This window comes from Chaetomium strumarium (genome assembly GCF_033439665.1).
Source record: "Chaetomium strumarium strain CBS 333.67 chromosome Unknown B0T15scaffold_6, whole genome shotgun sequence".
NCBI lineage: Eukaryota > Fungi > Ascomycota > Sordariomycetes > Sordariales > Chaetomiaceae > Chaetomium > Chaetomium strumarium.
The window spans coordinates 1,995,354-2,023,247 of NW_026944434.1; the positions used below are offsets into that span (position 1 = coordinate 1,995,354).

Consider the following 27,894-nt stretch of genomic DNA (forward strand, 5'->3'; position numbering starts at 1 on the left):
TGGGACCCTCCTTTTTCGGACGTCTTCTACCGGAGTGGAGAAGTCGGATCGGAGTCGGCTCCAGAATCCACTTTACACATGTTGTCCGCATATCCGAATGCCCTTCTCCGGAGCCGCAGGTTTGTGGAAATTTCAGGAATCGTACAATCGTGTGTGGCAGTGAATCAGTTGACGAGGCATGTAGCTCCCTACCTTACACTAACGCTACCTTACCTTAGCATTTGGTTGTTAAATATGCTTACAGATCCAATCGAGTCAAGGAGTACTTGAATCGATAACGTTACTCTGCCCCGCTCGTTATGTAGTTGCACCTGTGCTCTACGTTGTGCCGGTTTCGCACAGTACTCTACTGTGTACGCAGGACTATGTAGGACTGGGTGTGATGGAATGACTGTCTAATATGGAGCTTCATTAATGGAAACCCAAAGTCTGCAGGACTCGTGGCAGACTTCTGCGCAGCTGCATCTGCCGGTGGACCGTAATAAGGAAGGTAGCTGTGTTAGTTACTCGCTGCCGCTGCGCTCGTCCATCAAGGAACCCACGGGGTCGATAGTTTGACAACCCCCGAAAAACAACCCCCACCAAGAACAGGCCCCTTCATTTGATGCAAGTTGGGGGTCAGCGTGGGTGGTTGGAGGCAGAAGATACAGTTTGACGAGGAGTACACTAGGCACTGTAATATGTACGGGACAAGTCTGGGTATGTGGCACGGTACCGTATTCCTTCCCCCTTGTCTGGCAATCCGATCGTTCCCGCCGTGCAGGTGCCGGTCTGCTGGGTGTGCGGAGAGCATTGGCCGGTGAGGCGTCCGGTTGGTGTGGTAAGCGGCTAGTTTAGCAAACCTTTACATAACTCCGCCCACACCTCACCTCGGAGGGCCGACTCCTATTTCCTAGTGTCGTGTGACTGTCATCAATACCACCCCAACTTCAAATACCTAGATCATTGACTGCCGTCGAGACCATCGCCCCAACACTATTGGTTTGGGGAGACAGAAGGGTGAATCCCTCCGGAAATGCCCTTTTCTCTATTGATACTAAGCTTGTGCCATTGTGGGCCGGCCATAACACGGCAACCACAAAGGATGGACCAGCCACGGACAGCCTGGCTCAACCTCGACCATCTGGAGTGGACATAGACAGGGTCTGCTCCCGTTCCTGTGCTTATGACAGCTCACATACCACCCAACCGCATGTAAGTCATTGCCTCTTCTAGCCCCCCGTCGGATACCGGTCATAGCACAGGTAACCTCGGGAAAAGCATAACGGGTGCATGATCGGATGAGAGGTGACGGGCCGAGATGCATTAAATACCATTTCCGTCGGATCTCGCATTGGCAGACCCTCGAGATCGGTTCCGTACAGATCGGAGACGCATGTCATCCCCCTCGCCATCACACAGACTACAGTACAACCAAGTGTAGCCACCATCAGCCACTTGCGAAATCCCTTTGGCTCGAAGGGGTGCGAAAGCTGTCGTGCCGTGCGTAGAGCTAGCCAATGAGGCACAAGTGAGAGTCTCTTGGGGGCGCGTGGCTCGCCCGGGGTTACCACACGGAACAAGCGCGGTGGCTCAGGTCGCCCAGTCCTGCCTCCCCGAGGGCCAGGCAATTGGTTCCAGATCCTTGGCTCTGATGCCGATACATCTTGTGGTCCTGCGGGGTGCATGGCGCTAAGCACATGAGACAGACCTCGGCAGAGGCCATAACAAGTCGAAGCCATCATGAGCAGATCGACCCAGACCTCCGGGAATATGCACGTCACCACAAACGTGTGACACGTCTCCAACACTCCATTGGCTAAGTCCAAGCGTCCGTGCCGGTTCCCGATACTTGGAAGATCATGATGCCACGAAAGGTCGTAGTAAGGGAGCCAAGCTCTGTGTAAGCTCTTGTCTGGACGCTCGAGAGGTCAGGCTATTGCAAGCAGGCGGGTGTTTTGCGTCGACTTGACAAGGAGACCTCATGCAAGAGGAGAGTGGCAAGAGTTAGCCTCGGCATCTTTGTGAACCCAAACAGGTCAAACCGTGAGTGGCTTTGCTCATAGCAGATCGAACGATGGGTGAGGGCCTATTGAAACCCGCCAAGGGCTGTGTAAAGATGTTCGGAAAGGGGCTTAGCTGAGGATGAAAAGGGGGGATGCTTCTGAGCCTGATTGGTGGAATTCAACGACGGCATTCCGATCGCGGGAGGGAAGGGGAAAGGAAGTAGAGAATGAGAGGGAAAGACGCACAATGGCTCGACGGCTGTGTTGTTGGCTTTTCGTTTTCGAGACCCAGCTATGTCTTTGGTGCCGAGATCGAGATGCTCCGGACGTTGTACAATACAGTCCGTACTGTGTACGGATCCATACGCACGGTGGGGACAAAAAGCGTGGGGGTCACAGAACCCAGATCCACCACGAATCAGGTGAGCGACCTCGGTAAATTACGACACCCACTTTATTTGCCGTCATGTGCTCTTCTGCGTACAGTACACAACAGTCGACGACAGGCAACACTACATCAATATAGGAGAGATGCACTGACTGCAGTCGAGATTGCGTTTGTGAGGTTCTTCTGCTAGTACGGAAGATCCCCAAGATCGCGGATATCGGAACACAAATCCCAATCCTGAACCGGTTCCTGAAGCAAAATCCCCGATCACACGAGGCTCGATTGCAGTTCCCGCAAACGATTGATTGTGGAGGCCGGCGATCCTTGTTGGACACAGTGCGATGTTACAGTACGCGTGTACTTTTATACATAGGTAGTTTCTGGAAGTGGACGCTGAGCCGGCGAACAAGGGTCAGTGATCTTCTCGACCGCCCGTGTCTGATGAAGAAATACTACCTGATTCGTTGGCTCTTTTTGGATTCCGCAGATACCAATACTGTAAACCCTAGTTATCTTGGATAAAGGTGGAAGACATCCCCAATCAACCTGGTGTAAGAAGTGAGAACCGCCTCGTTGGAACGGCGCAGGGGAAGTTTCAGGCACGTCGCGGGGATTCTTTCCCGACAGAAGAACGTGGGGTAATTTCCACACCGAAGTGGGCCTCGCCATGCCTTTTTGGGTCTCGTCTCTCCCTTCACTGCTGCTTCGGCTTCGAGCGTCCAACCCCGCGAATCCACTGATTCCACTCCTTGCCTGTTGCCCAGTTCACAGAACCACCTCGGGAGCCCAAGCCAAAGATTAAAGCAGTCGGTCAGCCGAAACAGAGATGCAACAGCTCTCAAAAGGAAACTCGGCCGTGGCTGAGTGGTTGGGAATTCAAGTTGAGAGCATGTCAGGTGCCTCCTCGAGAGCCCCTCACTGCCCCTCAATGCGCGTTGCTGCGAGCCAGTCACAGCATACAGACACGCTGCGGCAAAAGGAAAAGGGAGCCATCGACATCGTTTGCTAGCGTAGCCAAGTGACGGGAGGCCGCCAATGCCGCCGGTGCAGGCGGGCCAAGCATCTGTGGCACCTCGCCCGTCACGATGCAGCCGGCCCCTTCGCCAACGTCCTCCACATCCATGTTACTATCATGATGTCCGATGTCTGATGTTGGTCACGTCAAGCGACTCCAGCAACGGCAAGCGAAGGGACCATGCAGTCATCATCTCATACGCCACTTTTTCAACCTGCGAGTGCTGTACACGACCCCCGAGTCCACATTCCTGACGGATGCAACACGGCGCATATGACCCTCATTCTCTGTTCCTGGCGAACCAAACCTGTCAGCAGACCGGCGCTCGTCAGCGGCCTGCCCCTGCCTACCATCGCCCATACCAAATCCAGTGTTCCGGCCAACGCTAGCTGGCGGACTTGTCCAACTCCAGAAATAGTGTTGTGCCGGGACCCCGCAAGGCGGCTCCTGAGGTAGGTACCCTACCCGCAAGGAACCAAAAACATCACACGCCTAGCTGGGACGCCGTTAGTTGCATACCTTATCCGTATCTACCGCTTCCATATACAAAGCGGGCAAGGCAGGGTGATGTAAGGGGGCCTGGCGGTGAGATCAGCGTGGCGTCTGACCATGACGATTTCCCGTCGTTCGGTATCATCGAGTGTTCGCAAGGCTCCGAGACGCCGCGCATGTTACACGGAACATGAACGGCAGCATCAACATTGACGGCCGGTATCACCATGTTTCTTTGGCCCACTCTCCGATCTGTACTACGCACCGTCACACAGTTGGACACCCAAAGTAGTATCGGACACTCAGAAGCAACGGCCTTTGATAGGACACGGCCATGCCGTCCCGGCCCATTTGTGCAAAATACAGTCTCGACTTCGCGGACATCAAGTCAGATGGGACTGGATTCTAGCTACCGCCGACATACGTGGAGTTCAAGCAGCCTGCCACATATACGACGTGTACGTGTACCGAGTACAGCACAATACATAGCTACAGCAGACCGCTGCATCGGGGCCACCTGATCATGCAATAGTATCCATCAGCCCCTGGAGCCGCTACAGCAAGCATACACGGTAAGCACTACCGGCCGCTGAGGGAAACGCCTCGTCATCATCATGAACATGTCCGTCGAACCTCACTAATACCATCTGATTCCAGGATAACTACAGGTTTTCTGAGGGAAGCACAGAACTTCCGTTCTGAGTTTAGCCTTGTACATTAGTACCTTGCTTACACGACATCCCGGATCTGGCAAGCAAACTTCGTCTAACCCCCACACTCGGCACCCGCTGATCCTGGGACCTAGCCTGTCCGCCCGACCGGGCAAGGCAACGCCCCCGGATTGGATGGGCCTGGCCCGGTTCTGGTGCTCACACTGTGCTCCGTCGTGCCAACAGTCTCTACAGGGTACCCAGTTGTATCCGGACAGCGGTCAGATTGACCTCGTCGGTACATTCGAAGGCAAGCCGTTGCTCGGTACCACGTCGCGGCGCCATTTTCGGCCCAAGTCTGCACCGAGTTCGTCCTCTCAGCGGCCGCCCGCTGCATCTACTGTGTATGTATTGTACATAGGTTAGGTAGGCCTTCCCAGACGACACGAGAAAAGGAAATCCACCGGTATGTGCGATACCGTATCTTTGGGCAGCGGACGAGCCCCTGATCCTTGCCCATTGATGACTGCCGTTCCCTGTCTCTTGTCGTCTTCTGACCCCCGTGATCGAGACGGCGGTCCACCTCGTCAGACGCTCCGCCTTACTAGTTGAACTGTTCAACAGATCGTCATGTATACAAATATGCTCTGGTCCTCCCCACGGATTCCGAGGGTCTCCCTCATTGTCTCGCGTGGTCACAGGCTCCCACACACCTCCTTATTGGTTTCTGCTCTTATACACCGGACCATCACCACGCTACTAGTACTAGTACCCTCCGCCATGTCTCCCCACAACGATGCTCCCTCCCCGAGCAGCAGCTACTCTGCCGGGTTCAACCGGGGCCCATACCGGCCCGTGGTCACCTCGAGCCTTCTGCCGGGCCGGCTGGGCTCGATGGAGCCGCACTCCCCCATCAGCAGCTCCTGCAGCACCGCCTCGGACGCCCCAGATTTGCACATGACGCGGCCGCTGGTGCCGGGCGTCTACGTGCCGACCATGTGCTTCTTTGACGAGGCGACCGAGGATATCGACACCGACACCATCGCGCGGCACGCCGTGCGCCTGGCGCGCGCCGGCGTCACGGGCCTCGCCACGCAGGGCTCCAACGGCGAAGCCGTCCACCTTACGCACGCGGAGCGGCAGCTCGTGACGGCCACCACGCGCAAGGCGCTCAACGACGCCGGCTTCGCCCACATGCCCATCATCGTCGGCTGCGGCGCCCAGAGCACGCGCGAGACCATCCAGCTGTGCCGCGAGGCCTGGGAAGCCGGCGGCGACTACGCGCTGGTGCTGCCGCCGTCCTACTACGCGCCGCTCTTCGCCCCGTCCGCCGAGACAATCGTCTCCTTCTTCACCGCCGTCGCCGACGCCTCCCCCGTCCCGCTCATCATCTACAACTTCCCCGGCGCCGTCAACGGCCTCGACCTGTCGTCCGACACCATCGTCCGCCTGGCGGCGCACCCCAACATCGTCGGCGTCAAGCTGACCTGCGGCAACACGGGCAAGCTGAACCGCGTGGCGGCCGCGACCCGTAAGATGACCACCACCACCACCACCACCACCACCACCAAGGACGCCGACGCCGACGCCCACGACCCAGTCGCCGGGCGACCCGACTTCCTAGTCCTGGCCGGCTCGGCCGACTTCACGCTGCAGTCCCTCGTCGCGGGCGGGCACGGCATCCTCGCGGGGCTGGCCAACATCGCGCCGCGGGCGTGCGTGCGCACCATGGAGCTGTTCCGGCGCGGGCAGGTGGCCGAGGCGCAGGCGCTGCAGGAGGTGGTTGCGCAGGGCGACTGGACGGCCATCCAGGGCGGCGTGGTGGGCGTCAAGTACGGCTTGCAGGCCTGGATGGGGTACGGCGGGTATGCGCGCAGCCCGCTGCCGCGGCCGACGGGCGAGCAGGCGAGGGCTTGGAAGGAGGGGTATCGGGAGTTGGTTATGCTGGAGAAGTCGCTTTCTTCTTCTTCTTCTTCTTCTTCTTCTTCTTCTTCATGATGGACTGGATGATGGTGAAGTTGGGGAGGGGGGTGATGTAATGGATGGGGAGAGTAAGGTAGAGATGACTTGGCTGCATTGCGAAAGGGGTTCTCCTTTCCATTTTTTTTATTTTTACTTTCTTTCTTGGTACTTCCTACACGACGGACTGCATGGGAAGCCACTCGGGTTGGAAAGGGGGTTTTACATGGGCAAAACAGGCGTTCATTTGATAGGAACGGGGCAAAAAGAGATAAATGGTTCTCCATCTCTCTCACTCTCTTCGCTCTCCTCGCGGCGTTGCAGGGACAAAAAATAGGGGATACGCATATAGGGTTCATGCATGGATCAATACACGCATCTCTCATCTCTCATGTCGCTACCGCACGAAAAGTTCAAGTCATTGCACCTTAGTCCCAGTTCCCATTCCTGATATGCTTGCCTCCCAGTCTCCTTCATGGCGGTGAGAATGGCTAGACTCGTGAAGGCAGTGGAAAGGTGGAATGTTGACTTCCGTCGATCTATAACGTTTTCGTCTCACCCTCACAGTCCTCGAGTACGACAGCTACATGTCGTCGAGAACAGCCGGGTCACCTGCGAGGTTCAACTGCTGCGGGATGACGGCGGGCTCCGGCAGAAGCATTCAGCTTATGGCATTGAGCTCAAAGCAAACACCATGCAGCCTTTGGGTAGCATCACAGTGAGATCGGCCGACAGATCGTCAGCCACTGGGCGGTCTTCTCGAAGAAGGCTTGATGGCGTCCAAGCAAACTGTCTCACAGCCGGGTACGGATTACTGTGAAGTGACTCAGGGGGCTTGGCTGCCACCCCTGTCTTGACTGCAAACTGGCTGCTGAATCTGCGTAGATCAAAGCCCCTTTTCGTCTTTGTGTAGCCGCGTGGTGCGCCGATGTCCCGGAACCAGGCTCCCGGTGCGCCACATGCGATACTGAATGTTGTATTGTACCGTACTAGTACGTGTAACTGCATGTACCTCTGACTAACAGGGGTGACAAGACCTCATGACTCAACCTGGAAGGCGGTAAACAAAGGAGATAATGTACAATACAAGGCCGGGAGGGAACCGCAGAGCCGGGTTAGGCGCAGAGCAGGACATCAGTTGCACTGCCAGGGTGCCGGTAGCCCCTTTTTTTCTTTTCTAATAGCTGTTGGCGGTAAGTGCAGATAAAGAGTACATGCTCCGTCGACGATGCCGCCGCGTGTGGCGACGCAGAGGACTTGGAGCTGGAGCTGTTAGAAACAACAGGATAAAGTATTCCAGGCAACCGAGTACTAAGTATGTGCCATAAACCAGAAAACAGTCCCATCAAGGCCGAAGTCGGGCTGGACGATGATACGGCTGCCGTTACTCACACGATGCGGATGGAGTGTGTCACGGCAGTTCCGGAGAACCCGCTTGGGCATACGGAGGACTACCTACAGGGACTTGAGCTTAGCTTCGAAGGGTGCCATGCCATCCCTTGACTTTCAGGTGTACTAGCATGAGAGTAGATGCAGAAAGGAGCAAACATGGTGACCCCCCACGCAAAAAACGTCGGGGGGGGGGGGGGAAATAGGACATCGAGCTCCGCAAGGCCAGCTGTTTGGTGTCGTCTGGATGCCTGAGTCCTTGCTTCCCGCCCGTGTTGGGTCTGCAGCCCGCAGCCAACCGCGTGTTTGTAATATATGTATTCCGTACTATACCTGATGTGTACCGCCCATGCTCGCTGTCCATGCCTGGAGAGCCGCACCGCGCTGCGTTGTCAGGATGTCGAGTCACTGTCATGGGAGGGGGGCCTAAGCCATCACCATCCCACGACTTCCCTGTTCCTGAGGACGGCGTCAAAGTCGGCAAGACCAAAATACGAGACGACCGCCGACGAGAGGCAACATCAACGCGATGTAGATCCGGGGAGGGCCGCAAGTGCTAATGATGCCTTATCCTGTCCCAGCCCTGCTGATGACCGAGGACCTTTCCTAATGATGGTCTCGGGTACTAATGCATAACAACTGGGAGCACTCCTCTCCGAACGGGGTTGACTACCTGCTTGTTAATAAAGGTCGACCAGGGTTGCTACGGCATCCCTCACAGTGCGTAAAAACGGCGTCGGGGGCATGTAGTAGATGGTATCTCCTATCACGGGCTGCCCCTGAGCGAGACAAAAAGCTGATCATTTCACTACACTTACGGCCTCCTTCTCATCCCTTGACACTGACCGTACGTGCACTCGTCGAGGTACGTCACGAGAGCACAACCTTGTGATTCATGGAGTAGGGTCGACTGACAGCCCGCAGCACGTCGTGGGGTTCCCATACGGTAAGGCTGGCCAACCAGTACCTCCCGCGTCTGTCTTATGCCCACACTTTCAAGTAATCTTACGCTTTCGTTGCCGTCAAGGCGTTGAGGGGGTTGTAATAGAGACGGCCAATCCCCGTTATGGCTGTCCTTTGCAGCATCCAGCAGTTTAGTATAGATTTTAGTCGTTCCCTTACCTACCACTCAAACCCCATGTAGGCGTCTTGGGAAGGAATACGACATGGGACAACATTAAACAATCCAAATCAGCGCGATATCCCCGCGGCATAGATGGCACGAATGATATGGTTTACCACTACCTAATGAGCGCCTTGGTTCTTGACATGGTCGAGACTGATATCACGACCCTTGTTACAGATTGACCCTGCTGTGCTACCCGTCACCACATTCCCAGCTTGCAAAGTTCAAAATATGCACAAGGCTTGGAGTACAGACCGCGGGGGGTGAATGCCTCGAACTTCCCACCATCCTTTGGACTGCAAATGGTCGAGGTGTGTCAGCATCAGCATCAACATTGGTGATATGGTAAATGCGATGGTAATGGCAATGACAGTGTGGGTGTTGTCAGGCGTCAATCGCGTGCTGCTGTGCCACTGCTTGGCAATCTCCTCTCTCTGTCCTGTCTAATCCCTAGGTGCGCACTGCCTTCATTATGGAGGGTGATGGCTCACTTTCCCTTCTGGCTATTTGGACCAGTGTTCTTTCTGTGTAACGGCGGGAGGCTCGCACACACCACCTGGGCTCAGGAGACAGCAGCGGGATTCCGTTGGGTTACTAGCCTATGTGGCGTGATGGGCCAGGCTCTCTCTCCTTTAGGGATTCCCGTCAGCGGTTCTTGATGCCCATTCGCGCGGAGCCGTAAAGGGGCGGAGGGATTGATGTCAGAGATGGTCATGAGTCATGAGCCTCTGGGTAGAGGTAGCCCAAAGGCTGCCTGCCGACACTGGGGCCCATACTTGGTCATAGTAAAAGGGACAAAGGGCTAGTATTTGTTTTCGGGCTGGCTCTTCCATGACTTTGACGGTTATTGTTTGCTTTTCAATGGACCCCGGCTATGGGCAACTGGGACTATTGATCACTGCTTTGGCTATGGCATTGTGTTGTGGCCACGATGTGCTCGGATTCCTGGAGTTTGTTGTGTTGGTCCGACAGACTACTAGTACTAAGCTAGGCAATGTACCAGTGATTTGTTGCCACAGTGACTTGCTTCATCAGGTTCACCTTATGTAGAACTATCTACCTCTAGTCAGACAGAGATGCGCACAAAGCGTAGCAATGTTAGGTGCAGATCCACCGACATCTATTAGTCGTATCAAAGCACATAGCGATATCCCACAGTGCCTTCCATCTCAACCGGCCCCTTCGCCGCAGCGAAGTCCACCCCCGTGTGAGCCGTTCCAGCCATAGCCGCCTCGGCCTCCTCAAGCGCTCGATTCTTCCTCGCCAGGTGCCACCTCAGCGTCCCCGCCAGAAGCGCATTAAACCCCATAAAGGCAGCACAAACCGCCATGCCCTTGACGTAGTACGGCTTCTCCGCGGCCGGAAACAGCCGCGTCCCCAGCAGCGGGCCGCACTGGCCGATGATATTGAGCACGGCAATGCCGGCCCCGCGCCTGGTGTCGGTGCCCTGGTTGTTGAGCGTCCACGGCAGGATGTTCGCAATGGCCGGGAACACGCCGGCGGCGGCGAGGAATACGCCCAGGTAGCGCACCGCGACCGACCGCACCGTGGCCAGCAGCACGTAGCCCGCCGCGGCCATCACGGACAGCAAGGCGATGGCCAGCCCGCGCTGCTGGGTGCGGTCGGCGAGGTACGTCGTGCCGATGCAGACCAGGAAGGCCACAAAGTAGGGCGGCGCGGTCAGCCCCTGCGCCGAGAGCGACGAGAAGCCCATGGAGCTCAGCACGGCCGGCAGGAAGACGGGCAGCGACGAGAAGGACACGTTGCAGCTGAAGTACATGAGCGCAGGGAGCACCGTCGACAGGCTCCCCAGCGCGGCCGGGATCTCGCCGAGGTCGACGGTGCCGAGCCGGCCATGGCCTTCCTGCCCGGACTGCAGGATCGCGCGCGACCGGGCGACAGCCTTCTCGGACGGCGTGAGGAAGCGGGCCGTGTCCGGGGAGTCCGGGAGGCGGAGGAAGATGAGCAGCGCGAAGAGCAGGGTGGGGAGGCCCTCGACCAGGAAGAGCAGGCGCCAGGGGGCCAGCCGGATATGCGGGTTGGATGTGATGGCCGAGGCCAGCGCGCCGGCGAACGTGGTGGCGAGCGGCGCCGCCGACAGGAAGATGCCGCACCGGAGGCCCAGTTCGTTCCGGCGGTAGAAGAAGCTGAGGAGGTAGGGCACGCCCGGGGCGAAGGCGGCCTCGGCCATGGCCAGGAACCAGCGGCAGACCATGAGGCCCTCCCAGTTGAAGGCCGCCGCTTGAAGAGTCGATGCGAGACCCCTAGATCGTCCGTCAGCTACTACGTCCCTGGAAGAAGTTCGATGCAAGTGCGTCTCAAACCATGTCATGACCGTGATGCCAGCCCAGATATCTGGCGCCCCCCCGCCCCCCCCCAATGTTAGTGTCCTATGCTCCGGAGGTATGCTTTTCCAAGGGGAAGATGACCGAAACGTACGCGGTGGTACCAACTTCCACATCAAAGCGCACCATTCAAAGAGGACTGGATTTGGAACTGGTCAGAAAGCAAGAAGACATTCCAGGTCTTGAGGTAGCCAGAAAGAAGGGCGGCCGTACTGTATGGGATGTAGAATATCGTGAGCAGCCACTGCCGTCCCGCTCCCCCGCTCCCGTCATCAGCCCCGTGTCCCAGAAACTCTTTCGTCCCAACCACACACCCCATCAACCTACCTGGAAGTGCGCATCGTCAAAACCCAAGTCAGCACTCATCCCCGCCGTCTCAGCGTTCCCGATGTTCGAACGGTCCAGGAAGGCAAGCAAGTACGCCACGAAGACGAGAGGCAGCAGGGAGCAGTCAAACTTCCTCCTCAACCGCTTCTCGACCGCGGGATCAATCGGGTCAGCGGCCGTGAGGACTGCAACACGAGTTCGTTGTTGGTCTTCCTCGGAGTTCGTCGGTGGCGCCTTGGCCTCTTCTTCCGCGCCTGCCGGCGTCGCGTTCGCCGCGGCAGAGAAGTCGGCTTCGCTCATGGTCGGAACCCCCAGGGTTCATCAAGTGACGCGAACGTTGGAGAGGTAGTATTTAAGAGAGAAACGGAAGCAGGGACGGTCATGTCCTGAAGGTTGTAGGAAAGAGAATCACGATGAGAGAAAAAGCCGTCGCCGGGGAACCAACCGACACCCCATCGAGGAGGGATCGGCGGTGGGCATGAACCGGCGGGAGCGGGGGCGGGGAAGCATTCGCGAGTGGGCGCTGAGATCGGCATTTCCGGTGTCGATTTGACTCAGCGTATTTACACAATACAGCAAATCCGCGATTTTGTGGTACAAACTGAAGGCACTAAGGTTTTGTCAGCGGCCAGCACGGGCTGAGTAAGGTACATACAACCTGGAAGGTGCATGTCATGACCCGAACTGAGTGTATACTGGCATGCTACCACCATCCAGCCGTGGTAGGATGTTAAGGCCTGGACGAATCAGAACGGCGCCAGCTGAACGTTTCAGGCAGTAGCCGGGGCGGACGAGACCGTGCCAAGCCGGAGGGCCGAAGCTTGGCCCGGCCCGGAGTACGAGTGGATAGCCTCCGTTCCGTGCCGTCCTCCGGGCTGGTATTCTCAGCATCAACGGCACAGTCTGGGTGATTGTCGATATCTTTGCTCTCTCTCTCCGCCAATGTAGCAGGGACACAAAGCGAGTAGCAGACGGGACCTTCGGGTGCCACTTGCTTATTTGTGTGCCATGCATCACAGCGTTTCCAACCAGCAACTCGAGGAATCAGAGGACAGGTGACCGTTTGGAATAAAATGGCAAAAGAGGCACGGCATTTTGATTGCTTGATATATCTAGAACTCGCTTGTCCGCTCAACCAACCAGCTACGGCAGGTGCCCACACCTGCAAGTCTTCCGTAGTATAGTGGTCAGTATGTGAGCTTGTCACCTCGATCTGACTTCGCTCGAGACCCGGGTTCAATTCCCGGCGGGAGAGATTTTTCCTCTTTTTGTCCAGCTCTGGACACAATATTATTGCTTTGCAAGCATGTGACATCGCCCACCAACCCTGGCTGCGTCGCGTTTTGCCTGCTAAGTCCGAGCAATATCCGTTAAAATGAGCTACGGGGCTTTGAGAAACACACTGAAGCACAAGTTCCTTGCATTACTCCTTCCTCTTATTATCATCTATTGGTAGCAAATTGTCGAAAACTCTGCCGCCATCCTGAATCAAGACGGCTCAGAGAGAGATTCGATATAACACACTTTCGAAGCAAGTGTCGATGTCATCACTCGGATCATTTGACTTCTCAACATGCCTGCTGGTGATCGTCGGTCAAGCGAGACGAGGACACAGTTTGCTGACAGACGACTCCATCTTCTCCAGGCCCCCGGTCGCAGGGCTGACCACGGAGAGGTCAGAGCGCCCCTGACCGAAAGATAACGACATCGTGAAATTGCCGGCACCCGAGTTATAAAAATGGCCTCTCTTTTCCCCCTCCTCGTAAAAAAAAAACAAGTAGGCATTTCTTCCCATGCCCAGCATCTCGTGAAAAGGTTGAATACGATAACTCAACCCCACTGTTGCTGACTCGGCACCCAACAAAGTTTGTGTGGGATTGAGACTCTCAAGACTGCGACGCATTGATACTCATGACTCAGGCAGTTTATGTATGTACGTACTGTGGTACAGGGCGCCGTTAACGTTAATGGAACGTTGCCATGAAGCTTCTTGCCTCCTCCCGTTCAGTCTTCAAGTTCTTTACATCGTGTGCGACGAGTGAAACCGGTAAGTGAACGGAAGATCTTGAAACTTCGCTACCGATACCGTTGTGCTTGTTTCGACATCCCGGCATGAAAGGGGTCTCCGACTCACCTTCCCTTTTTGAAGTCGCTCAGGAAAAAAGGGGGGATTTCAAGCATTTGCTTCATGTTTGCTTGGTGGTTGGTACGGTTTCAGTGTCAAGAGGGGAACCAGCCATCGAGGATGGGGATTTGCCCGCATTGTGTTTCGGTGGTCTGGGCGTGCTTAAAAAGCACCGAGGGCTTGTGCAACTGGCCGCCGGTTGGCATCCCTCCCCTGCGGACCGATTTGCGTGATCCTCCACGACTTTTCCCAGGTTGCAGCGTGCATCGTGGGGCAAGAAGGCACTGGATCATCGGCAGGGGCAAGGGGGTTTTTGGTCCACATTGGCCAAGACTTTCCGGGATTTCGGCGCGCCGCCGTGGTCGCGGCAGGACATCGATAATGTCATGTACGAGACACAACTATATGAAAGCAATGAGATTGTGAGAGCGCAAAGCGGCGGGAATGACAACGTCCACTGCTTTTGTACCTCGCTCAGGTCGACGTCTGCGACTGGCGAAGGCACCACAATTCCTTCGCGCAGCTGTGCTGTTCGGGTTCGGGCGCATGGACTATCGGTTCCATTACCGTAGGCTGGCGGTCGGCCAAGCAAGGGAACCACGATTCGCTTGGCCCTCATTTCCTCGACAAGAAACAGCGCCAGCGCTTAGCCCGATGTGGCTGGCAACACTTGGGTCGCCGCCGCCGTGTCATGCACACACACGTAGCGCCCGAATATGGGGGGATGCAAAAATAGTCTCATCTGTCCTAGGGAGTTGTACAACGTAGTGTAGGCCGAGCGGCATCGCGATTCGGGAGGATCCGTGCATCAGGATCTTGCTGGCTGTTCCCGAGGCGACGGTACCATAACGGGCGACTGCCCGGGTGATGTGTGCCGGTGTTGTTGGTCCGGTGACCGGTTCGTATTTTATTGGAATTATTGAACCGCCCGTGGATGCATCACGCCGAGCCCGCCAAGCCGAAATGGCTCAGCCGAGTCAGCCTGGAGGAGGAGACCCTGCGCGGGCACGCTTGATCTGGCGGCTGAGCGCAACGCGATTGGCCGGTCAGCCACGGCGTCTGGTCCCTGCACGGACTTTGCAGGTGACAAACCCATGACAGTGAACCGTCGTACGAGCAGGCTGCAGGGTCCGAGTCTCCCTCGGCGGCCCCAGGAACATCCAGGGGTCCAACACGAAGCACGACCGAGCCTTGGGTGTGGGGATTGGGGCACCAGGAAAGGCAACCAGAGAGTTGATTGAAAGTGGTGATGGGCCCCCGGATCGGATCGCTCCTTCTCTTTCCCTTGTCCTACATCGCAACAGCTGCCATCAGCAGACCCTCAGCCACAAGCCCGGGATTCGTCGTGGCATTCAGTCGCTTCAGCAACCTCCTGTCTCTCGTTCATTTTTTGCCATTTATAAACTACACTCGCTTTTAGCGTTGCGCCTTGTTGGCTCTGCCCTACATCTTTTAATACACCAAGAACCCTACCAGACACACACACCCCATCACCATTCCTACATCAGCACCTGCACACGTTCAAGATGTTCTCCAAGTTCCTGACAGCCACCACGGTGGCTCTCGCTGCCTCGCTGGCTTCAGCGCAGACGTACACCGCGTGTGACCCCACCAAGAAGGGTGAGTCCCGATCCCGCTGTGGCGCACCAAACCCCAAGTTACTGACCAAGATGGCGTTTATGCAGACTGCCCTCCCGACCCGGCCGTTGGCGCCAAGATCGTCGAGATTGATTTCCGCAAGGGCGCCAACAGCTTCTTCAAGAACGCCGACGGCACTACCCTCAAGTACGACAAGGACCTTGGTGCCGTCTTCTCGATCAGCAAGGAAACCGATGCCCCCACCATCGGCAGCAACGCGTACATTTTCTTCGGCCAGGTCGACGTGACGGTGCGGGCCTCCCAGGGTGTGGGTGTTGTGACGAGCTTCGTGCTGCAGTCGGACGATCTCGACGAGATCGACTGGGAGTGGCTCGGCGGTGATGCCACCCAGGTCCAGACCAACTACTTCAGCAAGGGCTGCACCGAGGTGTATGACCGCGGTGGCTTTTCGCCCGTGGCGGACCCCATCAACCAATTCCACACTTACACCATCAAGTGGACCCCCGAGCAGCTCGACTGGATTATTGACGGCAACGTCGTCCGCACGCTGAAGAACACCGGTGTCGATGGCTGCTCCGGCTACCCGCAGACGCCCATGCAGATCAAGCTCGGCACCTGGGTTGCCGGCCGCAAGGATGCTCCCCAGGGCACCATCGAGTGGGCTGGCGGCCTGACCGACTTCTCCAAGGCTCCCTTCGACGGCTACTACCAGAACGTCAAGATTCAGGACTTCATGGGCGGAAAGGGCGCGACCGGGGCGACTGAGTACGTCTATGGCGACCGCAGCGGCCACTGGCAGAGCATCAAGGTGATCAACGACGGCTCCGAGACCAAGCCCAGCAGCACCTCGTCCTCGGCCAAGACCACCAGCACCAGCGCGAGCTCCAAGTCGACCGCGAGCTCGACCGCCACCACCCTGACCACCGTCACCTCGTCCTCCGCCTCGGCCTCGCAGACCACCAACAGCGCCGGCTCCAAGGGCAACACCACCAGCGGGTCCGGCGACAGCGGTGCCTCGGAGACCTCCACCGGCACCTCCAGCACTGCCGCCTCCAGCGTCTCGACTGCCCCTACCGGCGTTGCTACTGGCGCCGCCGGTAAGGTCGGTGGCAACCTGGCTGCAGCCGGCGCTGCTGCGCTCCTCGGCTACCTGGTCCTCTAAGGCGCTAGCTTAGATCGAGGGCGCCAGAGAGCTCGCTGGCTGTTGCCGTAATTTGGTCTCTTCTCTTTTTCTTCGCGGGAGGACCGGTGCTATTTTCAACATCTTCTCCCACGATCCTTTTATTTTTTTGCCCGTCTTCTGAACCTCCTTTGCCCTTGGGAACCGGTTGAACCCAACTCGGGGGCTCACGAGCTCACACGACGGCATGCCCCCATGATACTCCTTCTGATTATATACCATGTTACCGTTGTTTTAATACCGGTCGCCGAGGGAAAGGACAGACGTATCACGCTACGCGCACACGCCAGGGGAAGTTCTTCCGGAGTGGGGTGGAGGGTAACGGGGTAAATCAGGGATGACGGGGGGGAAGGAACGGTTTCTATGGCATGCAGCATTGTACGACGTGTAGATGCGGCATTTGTGTGTATGTACAAGACAAGATGGTCGTGATGAAGTGATGGGATTCTTGAGGGGCGGGCGGTTGGTGGTTATCGGGGCTTCTACATAAAGCGATGCGGCATGGATGGTCTTTTTTCGCGGAGGATTGAGCATCATTGATACCGATACCTATGGAAAGCGGTCTTGCTGTTATTTCTCTTCCCTACATCGGCAGCGGTGTATTTTCCATGCTAGACTAGACTAGATCTCTAGATTCTGTCGAAGGCTAGGTGATACATTATGTACCATCTGCGCTGGCCACTTATTTCTGTCTCACTCAGTTGAGTCAGTTCTGCACTCTGGTGACATGTGGTGTTACCCCTGACGATGATGTTGTGTTCGGTGGCACAGTCTAGGGATGTTTCGCCATGGTGAAACCCGGAGTGATACCTAGTATCACATCACAATATGCCAAGGCCGGCGCTGATGTCCATTGGGCAATAAGAGTTGAAACATGACTGCATTCTGAAGGCATACATTTGAATCATTGTTTTACCTTGAGGCCCCCAATATGGCAGCCGGAGGAAGGGTCAGTGTCAGTAAGCAACCCACGCCATACTAACATGCCTTCTGCTCCCATCACCTGAGTGTCAATAGGCTTAATTAACATAGGAGGCTCAGTACGTAAGTAATAAGATGAATTGTATGGTTGAAGCAGTCCGTCATCATTGCGATGAGGTGTGAACTGATGAGCTCATGAATCGACCAAGTGCGGGGCAGTTTGTCCGTGCACTGCGGCTGCCTGAAGATGCTTCAGCTTCACACAAGTTCTTCGACTACAAAACTCAATGCGCAACAACGCCGCATCATCAGTTGTCCGGTCGCTTAGCGCTTTCTTCTCAATTTATTCATCCCCGTCCAAGACAATGGCCCCAAATCCCGACTACAACAGCGTCTCGGCCTTCCACGCCAAGCTCGCCCGGAGCAAGCGGATCTTGGCCGTGTGTGGGGCCGGCCTCTCGGCGTCGTCCGGCCTGCCCACCTTCCGCGGCGCCGGCGGCCTGTGGAGAAACTACAAGGCCACGACGCTGGCCAGCCCAGAGGCTTTCAGAGAGGATCCGGGGCTCGTGTGGATGTTTTATGCCTATGTGAGTAGCCGAATTGAAGTGGATGGGGGACGCACGATAGAGAGGACTGACGATGAGCAACCAGCGACGGCACATGGCACTGCAAGCCAAGCCGAACGCAGGCCACTACGCCCTGGCAGCACTCGCCCGCAAGAACCCAGACTTTCTCTGCCTCTCACAAAACGTGGACTGTCCGTTCCCGCCCTCTTTCCCCCATTTCCACTAGTTATTCCCCGAAACTAACACCCCTCTCCCAGACTTGCATCCCCGCGCCGGCCACCCACCCTCCCAACTCCGTCTCCTGCACGGCTCGCTCTTCAGCATTAAATGCTCCTCCCAGACCTGCCATTGGTCCGACCCAGCCAACTTCTCAGACCCGTTCTGCCCGGCCCTGGCGCCGGCCGCGGAAGACGCGCCCAGCTCGCCCGACCAGATCCACCCGCTGCTCGACACCAGCAAGCCGCTGCCGCACATCCCGGCCTCGGAGCTCCCGCACTGCCCAGAGTGCGGCAACGGCCTGCAGCGGCCCGGGGTGGTGTGGTTCGGCGAGGCGCTGGACGAGGCCATGCTCGATTCCATCTATGCGTGGATCGACGAGCGGGAGGTCGACATGGTGCTGGTGGTCGGCACCAGCTCGGTGGTGTGGCCTGCCGCCGGCTTCGCCGAGGTGGCGAGGACCAAGGGGCGGACGAGCGTCGTGACGGTCAATTTGGAGGCTGAGCTACCGCATAATGTGCGTAATTTGAAGAAGGAGGATTTCGCGTTTGCGGGGGACGCCGCGGAGGTGTTGCCGCGGTTGTTGGAGCCTGTTATTGGGGAGGTCGGGGAGGATGGGACCTTTGAGGGTTTGACCTAAACCTCAGGGGGGATGTTGTGTTGGTTTAGTGTATGGAGTTCCGGGGTTGAGAGTTGGGGAAGATGAGGGCTATAGATGATGCGAGCGGCAAGACTACTTAGGTTTTACAGTGCATAGCACTATTACGGTCAAGGCATGGGCGTCGTAAGGGACGAGGGTCAAGGGAGACAGACGTACCATGCGTCGGTGTCTGACAACAGGACACCGATAGATAGGACTTACATTCCGAAACAAGGCAATATACCGAACTTGCACTAAACGCAAATGTAATTGTTATATGTATTAACTATATTCAAAAGGATCAAGAGTAGGGTATCTAGCTTTTCTGTAACACCCGCACCGCTTGCCAAACTCCAGGCGTTTGCCAACACCGTCTCGCCTATTCGTACAAACCAAACCCAAACCTGAAATCCTGGGCACTCAACACACACACACACACAGAGCCTGGCACTATTTCGTACTCTCCACATCCGCCTCGCCCTTCTCGGCCTCTGCTGCGGCGGGCGCCTTTCTCTTCTGGATCTTCTTCCAGCTGAGCCCACACGCTGCCACAAACGAAGCCGCGGCGCAGCCAACGGTAATAAAGAAGGCGTTCCGCAGGCCCTGGAGGTAGGCATTCAGCACGGCGCCCAGGTATTGCGTAGCCTGCATCTCCTCGAGCAGCTGAGGAATTTGCGAGGCGCCGCTGTGGATGAAGACCTCGGGCGGGATGCCGGGCACGTCCCGCTTGATGTGCTCGGTGAGGCCGTTCTGGAAGACGGCCTGCGCGACCGCGATGAAAATGGCGCCGCCCATGGCCTGGAAGAACTGCACGCAGGCGGTGGCCTGGGGGATCCATTCGTGGGGAACGTTGTTCTGCACCACGAGCACGCCGGTCTGGAAGCCGACGCCAATGCCGAGACCTGGACACAAAAAATAAGTCAGATATGATGGATAGCTAAGGGGGTCTGGTAATAACAACTGAAGTCAGGAAAAGGACATACCCGCAATGACTTGGTAGCCGAACCAGACCCGGAGCGGGCTGTCGATTTGCAGCGTGGTGATCATGCCGGCTCCGACCGTGAACAGGACCATGGAAGGCAGGACAAAGGGGTTGTAGTACCCGACGGCGCTGATCAGGCCGCCACAGCTGACCGAGCTGATGACGACCGCGATCAGCATCGGCAGCAGCTTGATGCCGGCCTGGACGGCCGTGTCGTGCTGAATCGCCTGGAAGTACAACGCTGATGGACGGTCAGCACCAACCATGCGGTGTTCCATTATTTGCGGGTTTGAGTACACCACAAGGAGAGAAGTTCACTTACACAAGTAGTACAGCAGCGGGAAGAAGCCGGCGCCAAAGAAGAAGCCGAAGAGCATGGCGCAGAGGACATCCCGGTTCTTGAACAGCCGCGGTGGCAGCGTCCCTTTATCGCCCTTCCAGATCTGGATCCCAATGAAGATGACGATCATGGCGGCGAACCCGACAAACAGCCCGATCACGACGGAGCTGCTCCACGCGTACTCGGTGCCCCCCCACTGCAGCGCCAGCAGCAAGCACACAATCGCCGGCACCAGCATCGCCGTGCCGGGCAGGTCCAGGCTCAGGATCCTCTGGACAACCGTCAGGCCGGCGGCGTTGCGCGTGACCTTAATCCGCAGGAACAGGTACAGAGCCAGCATCGCGGCGCCGCCGATCGGCAGGTTGATGTAGAAGCACCAGCGCCACGTCACATGGTCGGTAAAGGCACCGCCCAGCAACGGCCCCGCGACGCTCGCGATCCCCCACATGGCACCGATCAGCCCGAACGCCATGGGCCGCTGCCGCAGCGGGAGGGTATACGACAGAATCACAATACCGCCAGAGAACAACCCGGCCGTCCCGACACCGGCCAGCGCCCTGCCCACGATAAAGGCATCGCTGGACGGCGCGGTGGCGCACACCAGGCTGCCCACCTCGAACAGGAAGACGGCGGCCAGGTAGGTCCACTTGACGCTGAACATGCGGTACAGCGACCCGTACGCCGGCTGCAGCGCCGTGGTCGTCAGCAGGTAGGCGGCGCCGTACCAGCCGATGTCCTTGACCGACCCGAACTCGCCCGTGATGGCGCCCAGCGCCGGCGCGATGATGGTCTGGTCCAGCGCCACCAGGAACACGGCCAGGCACAGCGACGCGACGATCAGCACGAGCTTGAGCCCCGTCGGGTACACCACGTCCGCGCTGTCGATGCCGGCGCCCGTGGAGGCGAATGGGTCGTCATTGTCGTCATTGTTGCTGCTGCTGTTGTTGTTGGTGGTGGTGGTGGCGGCAGTAGTGGTTGCTTTGACGTTCGGGATTGGGCTCGGCGCAGGGTCAGGGCCGGGAGAGGCCCGCCCCGAAGGGGTCGTTTTCTCGGGCTCTGTGTCGGTTGTCATGTTGTCTCTGTCCGTCATCTTGGTGGCTGACGAGACCATCTGATGTGGGAAAAGGGGGGTCAAGAAGAGACAAAATATGCCTGCGGCAGTCACGGTAGCCTAGGTACCTTTGGTTGATGTCAAACCGTCTGAGCGGCCGTTTCCGGGATGAAGTGTGGTGGCGGATGCCGTCCAAATACGGCAACCAGAGCGCTGCGTCAGAGTTCGTGATCAAGATCAAAGCCAAGACTCGAAGGCACTGGAGATTGAGCAGAATAGACCACCAAGATGGGCCTCTGAGGTTATGTCTGATGAAGTTAATGATGACGGCGGCAGAACGCCCAGACTCACGACGTCACAAACCCCCTTTAGTACCCATAGCTCGAAGCTCCCAGCGATCTGATAAAGAACCACAGGTTCACTAAGACGCGGGGTGGCCCTGGCTCGGCCCTCGGAGCTCCTCGCAGAACGGATTGACCCGCATCGTCTCCATCTCTTATTGCCCTTGCTTCTTTCTCCCCAGTTTAGTGAGCTGGAGCTGCTGGCACGGTTCAGGGTGGCTAGCAGCCGGTGTTCCAGACCTGAACGGAAAAGTCAGGAAGAGTCGTGCATTGGTGACTTCGCTAAGCCGCAATGTTGGTTAGATGCCCGTGCGGCGCCCGGCTCGCTTCCCCGACACGGCAATTGGTCCAACATTGCACCCGCCGACTCGGTGCAAGGGCGGGCTTACCCGGGTACGGCTTGGCTGCATGCTTCTAAGTCGGAATGCTTTCGGTGCTCGGCGTTCTTGTTCCGCCGAGAAGTTTTTTTCAACCTCAGCGCCAAGGCTAGAAATTTTGCATTGTTTGGTTGGCGCTTGACTGTTGCGTCCCAACAGGATGGTGGCTCTCTGGGACCTTGTTAGTTCCAGCACTTCGCATATGGCCTGTGTGAGTGTGTGATGACTTGGAGTACCGAATAATCGTGCATCAAGAATTCCCTAATCTGTTTCCGGGCTCAGCTCTAGTGCATCACCAGCATGTTCCAACGAACCAATTAGACGCAATCCCACCAGATTCGTATTGTTGACTGACAACCACAACCATCGTCTCGTAGCTCCGAGCGCCTACCCCCGAATCCCGTTTTACTCCGATCACTTCCGGTTCCTTGTCTTCTTCTGCGGCTGCGCCGCGTCCTCCTCCACCTCGTCCTCCCCCTTTTTCAGGTCCTCCGTCAACCCCCATTCCTCCTTGTCATACCAGTCTTCCCCGTCCGACATGTCGCGGTTTGGCCCGCAGTGTGCCTCAGCCTTGGCCCACCTCCACACCGTCTTGCGGTACCGATCCGCCTTGAGTAGCCCCTCATATAACCGCTTCGTCCCTCGGCAGATCTCCTCCTGCTTCTGCACGTACAGCAGCAGCAGCCGCCGCACCTCTTCGGCCTCTTGTTCGGGGAGGCCCAGGTCCCGGTCAGGGTGCGCCGCTGGTGGGAGGCGAAAGAGCGGATGAATGAACAGCTCTTCGGGGGTTTCTGTGGCGTCAGATTGTACCTGTATGTCGGGGGGTGGGATCATGGGGTGTGCTGTTGGTAATGTCGTGTTCCGCTGCGCTGTTGTGGTAGGGCCGACGCTGGCAGCTACTGCCATCTCCGTATCCTCACTCTCAGCGTTATTTCGTTTGTTCAGCCCCTCGCCATCAACTCGGATAGGTCCGTCCTTGTTCTCGTCGCCGTGATCGAGTCTGCCGTTGACTTGTGGTTCCTTCACGGGGTTTCCTGGCGCACTGGATCCCTTTGAAGGGTGGGCTTCGCCGTTGACGCTCCTCGGCGCATCTGGTAATGTTTCTCCATCGAGCGCTTTCTCGCCTGACTCTACATTCTGCTCCGTGTTCCCCACAGGCCGTACTGCTGCCTCAATTTCGAGCGCATCCTGGCCTACTCTTCGTTGCGCCAACCCTGTAGAAGTGTTTCCAAAAGGCTCGGGAGCCCCACTGATGCCAGGAGGCGCGGTCATTTGCGCTGGGTCGTGGCGCGCTGGCCGGTTGAAGAAGCTCACAGTGTCGGTGAATAACAACGCGTCACTGCCGTCGGGTGCGGTCATGAGGCCGCAAGGTGCCCATGTATTATCACCAACCAGCTTGGTGAGCAGGGGCTTAGCTTTCCATAGCGCCGCATTTTCCTTTTGCATCAATGCCAGCCCTTGTTCAATCAACTCTGTCAGCGCCTTCGAGGTAAACGGTCGCGAAAGCGTGGGGTGTGATGGTAAATCGATGACGGAGGTCAACGGAGCCAGGATTTCTAGTTCCAGTTAGTGTCGCGCGCCCAGACGAGCTGCAGAGGTCGAATGGCGCTTAACTAACGTTCCAACCGGATCGACGAATACGGGTTCTCCTCCATCGCCGAGGCGACCGCCTCCTGTATCTGCTCCTCGTCGTCGTCGCTTGTAATGTCGTAGCCATCTTCGTCAATCAGCGGCGGGTTGCGGTTTATGATCGCTCGTTGGTAGCCGGCATGTTCCGTAACCTGCGTCCCGTCAGCCTGTCTGCCGAGGTTTGCGACTTGTCGCGCGACAATGGCACGCACCTCCTTGTATGCCGCCGGGCCCATGGAGGACGCCAGTCGGCCCTGGCGGACAAACCTCGCTCGCTTCTTTAGCTTGTTGCCGCGGTTCGTGGTTTGGTCGATTGATGAGTCGGAGTCGGACTCTGCAAGCAAAGCGCAGCTGTTAGAAGGCAAGCAACAAAAGCGCCGGCAGGAAACAGGGCGAACGCACCGTAGGCCTTGCGCTTCGAGGCCCTCTTGAGCCCAAGGATGGTTTCCATAATCATGGCTTGCTGTTGCGTCGACATCTTGAAACTGTTGCGACGACGCGCACGCCGTGGAAGCGGGAACCTGAGGTTGTGTTCTGTCAGAAGCTGGTGTCGCGAAGCGCGGTTGCGGGAGTGCAGGTACTGTACGACGGTTAGGTAAGGGCGGGCAGGAGCGGCATAACAGGTAGTGTAAGGTGGGGCAGGCCTTGAGAGGTGCGCGAGCCAAGATCTGCATAGCAGCGGTGCAAACCTGGTTTTTCGAGCATTCTTCGGAGAGTAGCGTAATAGACTCTGTTGTACAAATATGTATTTCAAGTTTTCAACCATACCTTCTCTTATAACGAGTTCACTGTCTGCGTTAAAGTTTAGAAGGGCCCAGAATTTCTTGACCGAAAGTACCGTAGTAGCTATGACTCCTACGAGGACAAGAAACCTCGCCTTTGAATAAAACGGAAGACTAGAAGCCATCGTTGTTGCAGGCAGGGCGAGGGTATGAGAGTTTACTTCGTCGCACATCATGGAAATCAGGTACTACTAGGGTATTTCCTGCTTGCATCCCTCTAGCCTAGATTATCTCCTAGCCCTAATTCACTAGTAACCTCGACGGTCCTAGCTTTTGAATAGTTCATGTGCAATATAACTGTCAGCCATCCTGACATCCTCTTCCCACTTGCGCCAGTTATAGCGCCTCGGATCGTAGCCAACGTCGTCAGTCAACGTATTAACACAATAATCCAACCTCTCTGGAATTGCCAATTGTTCATTGGGATTCAGATTGAACCACGTAATAAGCAGGTCAAACAGGTCCTCTGCTTCGCTCTGCCTGATTTCTTGCAGGAGGGACGGAGTAGTCCGATCCAGGCATGGATGATACATGGCCCATGATCGACTGAAGTCAATCAGCTTGCCGCCCAGGTATTTGCCGATGTGCACATCCCGTACGAGGATGCCCGGCTTGTGAAGTTCCTCCAGGTCAGACCATAGGTGGGGGATGTCGGCGACCCCGAATGGCTCGGCGTCGTCGGAGACGAGCTGTTTGACGATGGCTCGGATGGGGTGGCCACGGTATTGCTCATATCGGCGCCACGTATTGTCACCATTGAGTACTTGGTGCGAGCCGTGGAGTTCATCGAATATCTCCGGGTCACCCTCGATTCTCCTCGTCACTTCCGCTTCTTGCTCCGGGGTAATGAGGAGATAGCCGTAGGCCTTGATGGCACGGTCCTCGCGCTCTTCTTGTTTGAGCCGACCATAGGCGCGGCACTCGCAGTTGAAGGGATCAAGATAGTCGACGTAAGACTGGCGCTTTGCAAGAGGGTGGTTGTTGAGGTAATTGCCCGGAGATCTCTCCAAATGCTCCCCACTGTTAAAGAAGAACTGTATGTGACCGAGTGCATAAGTCAGGTTTCGCCGCTCATGGTGCATACCTACCTACCTTAGGTAGTGTACGTCACGTGCGCGGAATATGAATAACGCACCATCTTGAGAGCAAAGGGTCCACACTTGTTGATCTTGACCTTCCAAACTCGAGTATCTTTGTCATTGGGACGGCCGAGGTTCCTGATGAACTCGATATCGGCATGCGCGGTAGGAGTGAACGGTATGAGTTTAGGACCCGGCACCTGGGGAAGAGGGACAGGAGGGCTAAGAGGAGGACTGAGGATGAAATCTGTTAATGAAAGCATTGCTCTCTCATGAACTTAGCCAAAATAATGCCGTGTTGTCTCCTGCAAATGCTGCTTCGCCCAAAACGTATTTTGGGAACGGACGACTTGAGCGACAGTGGCCAGCTTGCCGGGCGGCTAGGGACCTGGGGTTTGAGCTTGGAGAACTGCGCCCGTGAAGTTGGGAGACATATGATACGGAGATCAAGAAATCAGAGCACATGAATGTTGTGACGATGTGTGGGATGGGAAGGAGAGGTGGCGACCTTCGGCCATTGGTTTCGAAAGGGATTCTGCAGGTTGCTTCTCCGTGGTCTGGTTGGGACCGTGGTCCGTTGGTCGCGTGGCAGCGGGCCCATCTGCTATTATTGTAATGGTTGGTGACAGACGGCCCGCTAACGACAAGCCACGAACAGATGATCAGCCTATGGGGTGCAGGTAGTAAATTCATCCTCGGACAGTCCGTCCCCAGGTCTCTTTTATTAGCAGTTTGTCGGATAAGAGAATCTACCTATGCGTTGGTGAAGGCTTACGTGTAATTCAGTCTTAGGCTTTAGTCCTTCATCAGTTGATCAGTATGCCTACCTTAGCTCTGCATTATTGCGAAACCAACAAGTCCTTCGTTCCAGGTGACACGGAGTCGGAACACCTTGACACTTATCCCTCGGGCCCCAAACGCCGCAGCTCACAGGGCAAAGTGAAAGAAAACTTCAGAAGATTAACCGGAAGATAGGGGCGGGCCTCCGGGCCGCACCGATAACTGAGAGTGTCAGATCTTTGAAAAAGTATAACCGTGTCACCGAAGAGGCCAGCATTAGACAACACCAGGTCTCAAACAGCCTGGAGCTCAACCGGCTGCTGCAATCTTCCCAGGCGGTACTTCCCTACGTACTAGTAGCTGGGTACTTACACAAGCATCCGCCGCAACCCACAAACCAACGAAACAACCGCCCTACTGCAACCACGACTACGAGGAAGGCTCCGTCGCCCCCGACGGTAAACTCCACGGAACCCCCCTTCCGCCCCGACGGAAACTCAACGAAGAACGCCCTCCCCGCCGCCTCCGGAAGCGCCGCGAAAACCTGCTCCTCAAGACCCGGCATCTTCTCCACCAAAGCCTACGCCAGCCGCCGGAGATGGCCGTCTACACAGAGTGTGTGGTTGGAAGGAAGAAGTACAGCCTCTTGAAATCTGGTAGCACGCATTTTGTGTTATTGGATATCAAGACAAGAAATCCGCCAGTGAAAGATTCCAAGGGGGCTTATTAGCACTGGCATGTTGAGATGCAGCTAAAAGCATCAATATCGACGTTGCCACCAACATCACACCATCAATCCTAAGATAGTGATTACTTACCTATTCACACCACATCTTAAATCTCAGATAGGTTGACATAAGCGCTCGGACAGGTCAGTCAAATACCTAGGTACCTGGTACATAGGAAATCCCATATCTCTAACGCGGGCCCGCCTTCGGACATCTCCGGGAATTTGTATTTCAAGATGTCTTCCCGAGTGCGTCAACGTCTGACAGACTCAGACTTCTTACTGCACGTGTGGACGGCGATATAGGCTACATTCATAGGTAAGTTCATACCCGTTGTGTAGGGGCTCTATACACCTGATATAGAACTTGCTACGGTCAGGTTCTACTTTCGCATGTAAAGTAAAGGTACTACTAATCTCCTTCTAGTGACCTGCGCACCGGGGTTGGATCCTTTGGCCCTTCCAGTCCTTTTATTCCAGCCGTGTCGAGGGCGAGTTAAAACGAAGGAGCTAATGGTTGTGGATGCGGTGCGGATGGGTGCCCTCACAACACCTACTTGGTTCAAAGCAAGTTAGATTCTGCTTCGACCTTCGACCGGTCTTATGTTCAGCTCCACACACTCTGCAGGGCATAGGCAAGGTGGCCGAGCGGTCCAAGGCGCCACGTTAAGGTATTCAAAACCCTTAATCCACTATCCGTGGTCTCGAAAGGGGCGTGAGTTCGAATCTCACCCTTGTCATGACCTTTTGGCTCCACAGTTATGGAGTACAGCTGTTTCTTTTTTGTTTTGTCTAGTCTACTCCTTTTGATTGTGGCACCAAAAACCGGGTGGAGGATGCGGTAAAACTCTACTGCCGCAAGGTGAGGGAATGGTGAGGTTGA

At 56.5% G+C, this 27,894-nt stretch overlaps 8 protein-coding genes and 2 non-coding genes across 10 annotated transcripts; 6 read left to right on the forward strand and 4 right to left on the reverse strand.

Annotated features, from left to right (window-relative positions):
- Window positions 1-5,310: 5,310 nt before the first annotated feature.
- B0T15DRAFT_402795 (uncharacterized protein) lies at window positions 5,311-6,528 on the forward strand (the record flags this gene model as incomplete). The annotated part of the gene is made up of 1 exon (XM_062865178.1): window positions 5,311-6,528. One exon carries the CDS (start codon window positions 5,311-5,313, stop codon window positions 6,526-6,528), a length of 1,218 nt encoding a protein of 405 aa, XP_062719189.1.
- A 3,221-nt stretch (window positions 6,529-9,749) lies between these two features.
- On the forward strand, window positions 9,750-10,095 carry B0T15DRAFT_273936 (uncharacterized protein). The gene has a single exon (XM_062863492.1). It carries the CDS (start codon window positions 9,836-9,838, stop codon window positions 10,052-10,054), a length of 219 nt encoding a protein of 72 aa, XP_062719190.1. The 5' UTR covers window positions 9,750-9,835; the 3' UTR covers window positions 10,055-10,095.
- On the reverse strand, window positions 10,096-12,147 carry B0T15DRAFT_273935 (major facilitator superfamily transporter). Its single transcript, XM_062863491.1, has 5 exons — window positions 11,677-12,147; window positions 11,563-11,593; window positions 11,444-11,488; window positions 11,329-11,359; window positions 10,096-11,268 (listed from the first exon to the last, which is right to left on the reverse strand). Exons 1-5 carry the CDS (start codon window positions 11,974-11,976, stop codon window positions 10,137-10,139), a joined length of 1,539 nt encoding a protein of 512 aa, XP_062719191.1. The 5' UTR covers window positions 11,977-12,147; the 3' UTR covers window positions 10,096-10,136.
- Window positions 12,148-12,845: 698 nt separating this feature from the next.
- On the forward strand, window positions 12,846-12,931 carry B0T15DRAFT_t175. Its single transcript has one exon. It is a non-coding gene; the product is annotated as a tRNA-Asp (tRNA).
- A 2,254-nt stretch (window positions 12,932-15,185) lies between these two features.
- Window positions 15,186-16,708, forward strand: B0T15DRAFT_274003 (glycoside hydrolase family 16 protein). Its single transcript, XM_062863494.1, has 2 exons — window positions 15,186-15,421; window positions 15,487-16,708. The coding sequence occupies exons 1-2, from the start codon at window positions 15,328-15,330 to the stop codon at window positions 16,560-16,562; spliced, it is 1,170 nt and encodes a 389-aa protein (XP_062719192.1). The 5' UTR covers window positions 15,186-15,327; the 3' UTR covers window positions 16,563-16,708.
- Window positions 16,709-17,866: 1,158 nt separating this feature from the next.
- Window positions 17,867-18,923, forward strand: B0T15DRAFT_495968 (DHS-like NAD/FAD-binding domain-containing protein; the record flags this gene model as incomplete). Its single annotated transcript, XM_062867138.1, has 3 exons — window positions 17,867-18,088; window positions 18,153-18,258; window positions 18,325-18,923. The coding sequence occupies 3 exons, from the start codon at window positions 17,867-17,869 to the stop codon at window positions 18,921-18,923; spliced, it is 927 nt and encodes a 308-aa protein (XP_062719193.1).
- Window positions 18,924-19,148: 225 nt separating this feature from the next.
- On the reverse strand, window positions 19,149-21,646 carry B0T15DRAFT_273997 (major facilitator superfamily domain-containing protein). The gene is made up of 3 exons (XM_062863493.1): window positions 20,228-21,646; window positions 19,907-20,146; window positions 19,149-19,825 (listed from the first exon to the last, which is right to left on the reverse strand). Exons 1-3 carry the CDS (start codon window positions 21,354-21,356, stop codon window positions 19,374-19,376), a joined length of 1,821 nt encoding a protein of 606 aa, XP_062719194.1. The 5' UTR covers window positions 21,357-21,646; the 3' UTR covers window positions 19,149-19,373.
- Window positions 21,647-22,218: 572 nt separating this feature from the next.
- Window positions 22,219-24,198, reverse strand: B0T15DRAFT_438943 (RXT2-like protein). The gene is made up of 4 exons (XM_062865878.1): window positions 24,046-24,198; window positions 23,856-23,977; window positions 23,633-23,795; window positions 22,219-23,570 (listed from the first exon to the last, which is right to left on the reverse strand). The coding sequence occupies exons 1-4, from the start codon at window positions 24,119-24,121 to the stop codon at window positions 22,429-22,431; spliced, it is 1,503 nt and encodes a 500-aa protein (XP_062719195.1). The 5' UTR covers window positions 24,122-24,198; the 3' UTR covers window positions 22,219-22,428.
- A 375-nt stretch (window positions 24,199-24,573) lies between these two features.
- On the reverse strand, window positions 24,574-26,160 carry B0T15DRAFT_540162 (kinetochore Sim4 complex subunit FTA2-domain-containing protein). Its single transcript, XM_062869772.1, has 2 exons — window positions 25,561-26,160; window positions 24,574-25,459 (listed from the first exon to the last, which is right to left on the reverse strand). The coding sequence occupies exons 1-2, from the start codon at window positions 25,765-25,767 to the stop codon at window positions 24,692-24,694; spliced, it is 975 nt and encodes a 324-aa protein (XP_062719196.1). The 5' UTR covers window positions 25,768-26,160; the 3' UTR covers window positions 24,574-24,691.
- Window positions 26,161-27,645: 1,485 nt separating this feature from the next.
- Window positions 27,646-27,751, forward strand: B0T15DRAFT_t176. Its single transcript has one exon. It is a non-coding gene; the product is annotated as a tRNA-Leu (tRNA).
- Window positions 27,752-27,894: the final 143 nt, after the last annotated feature.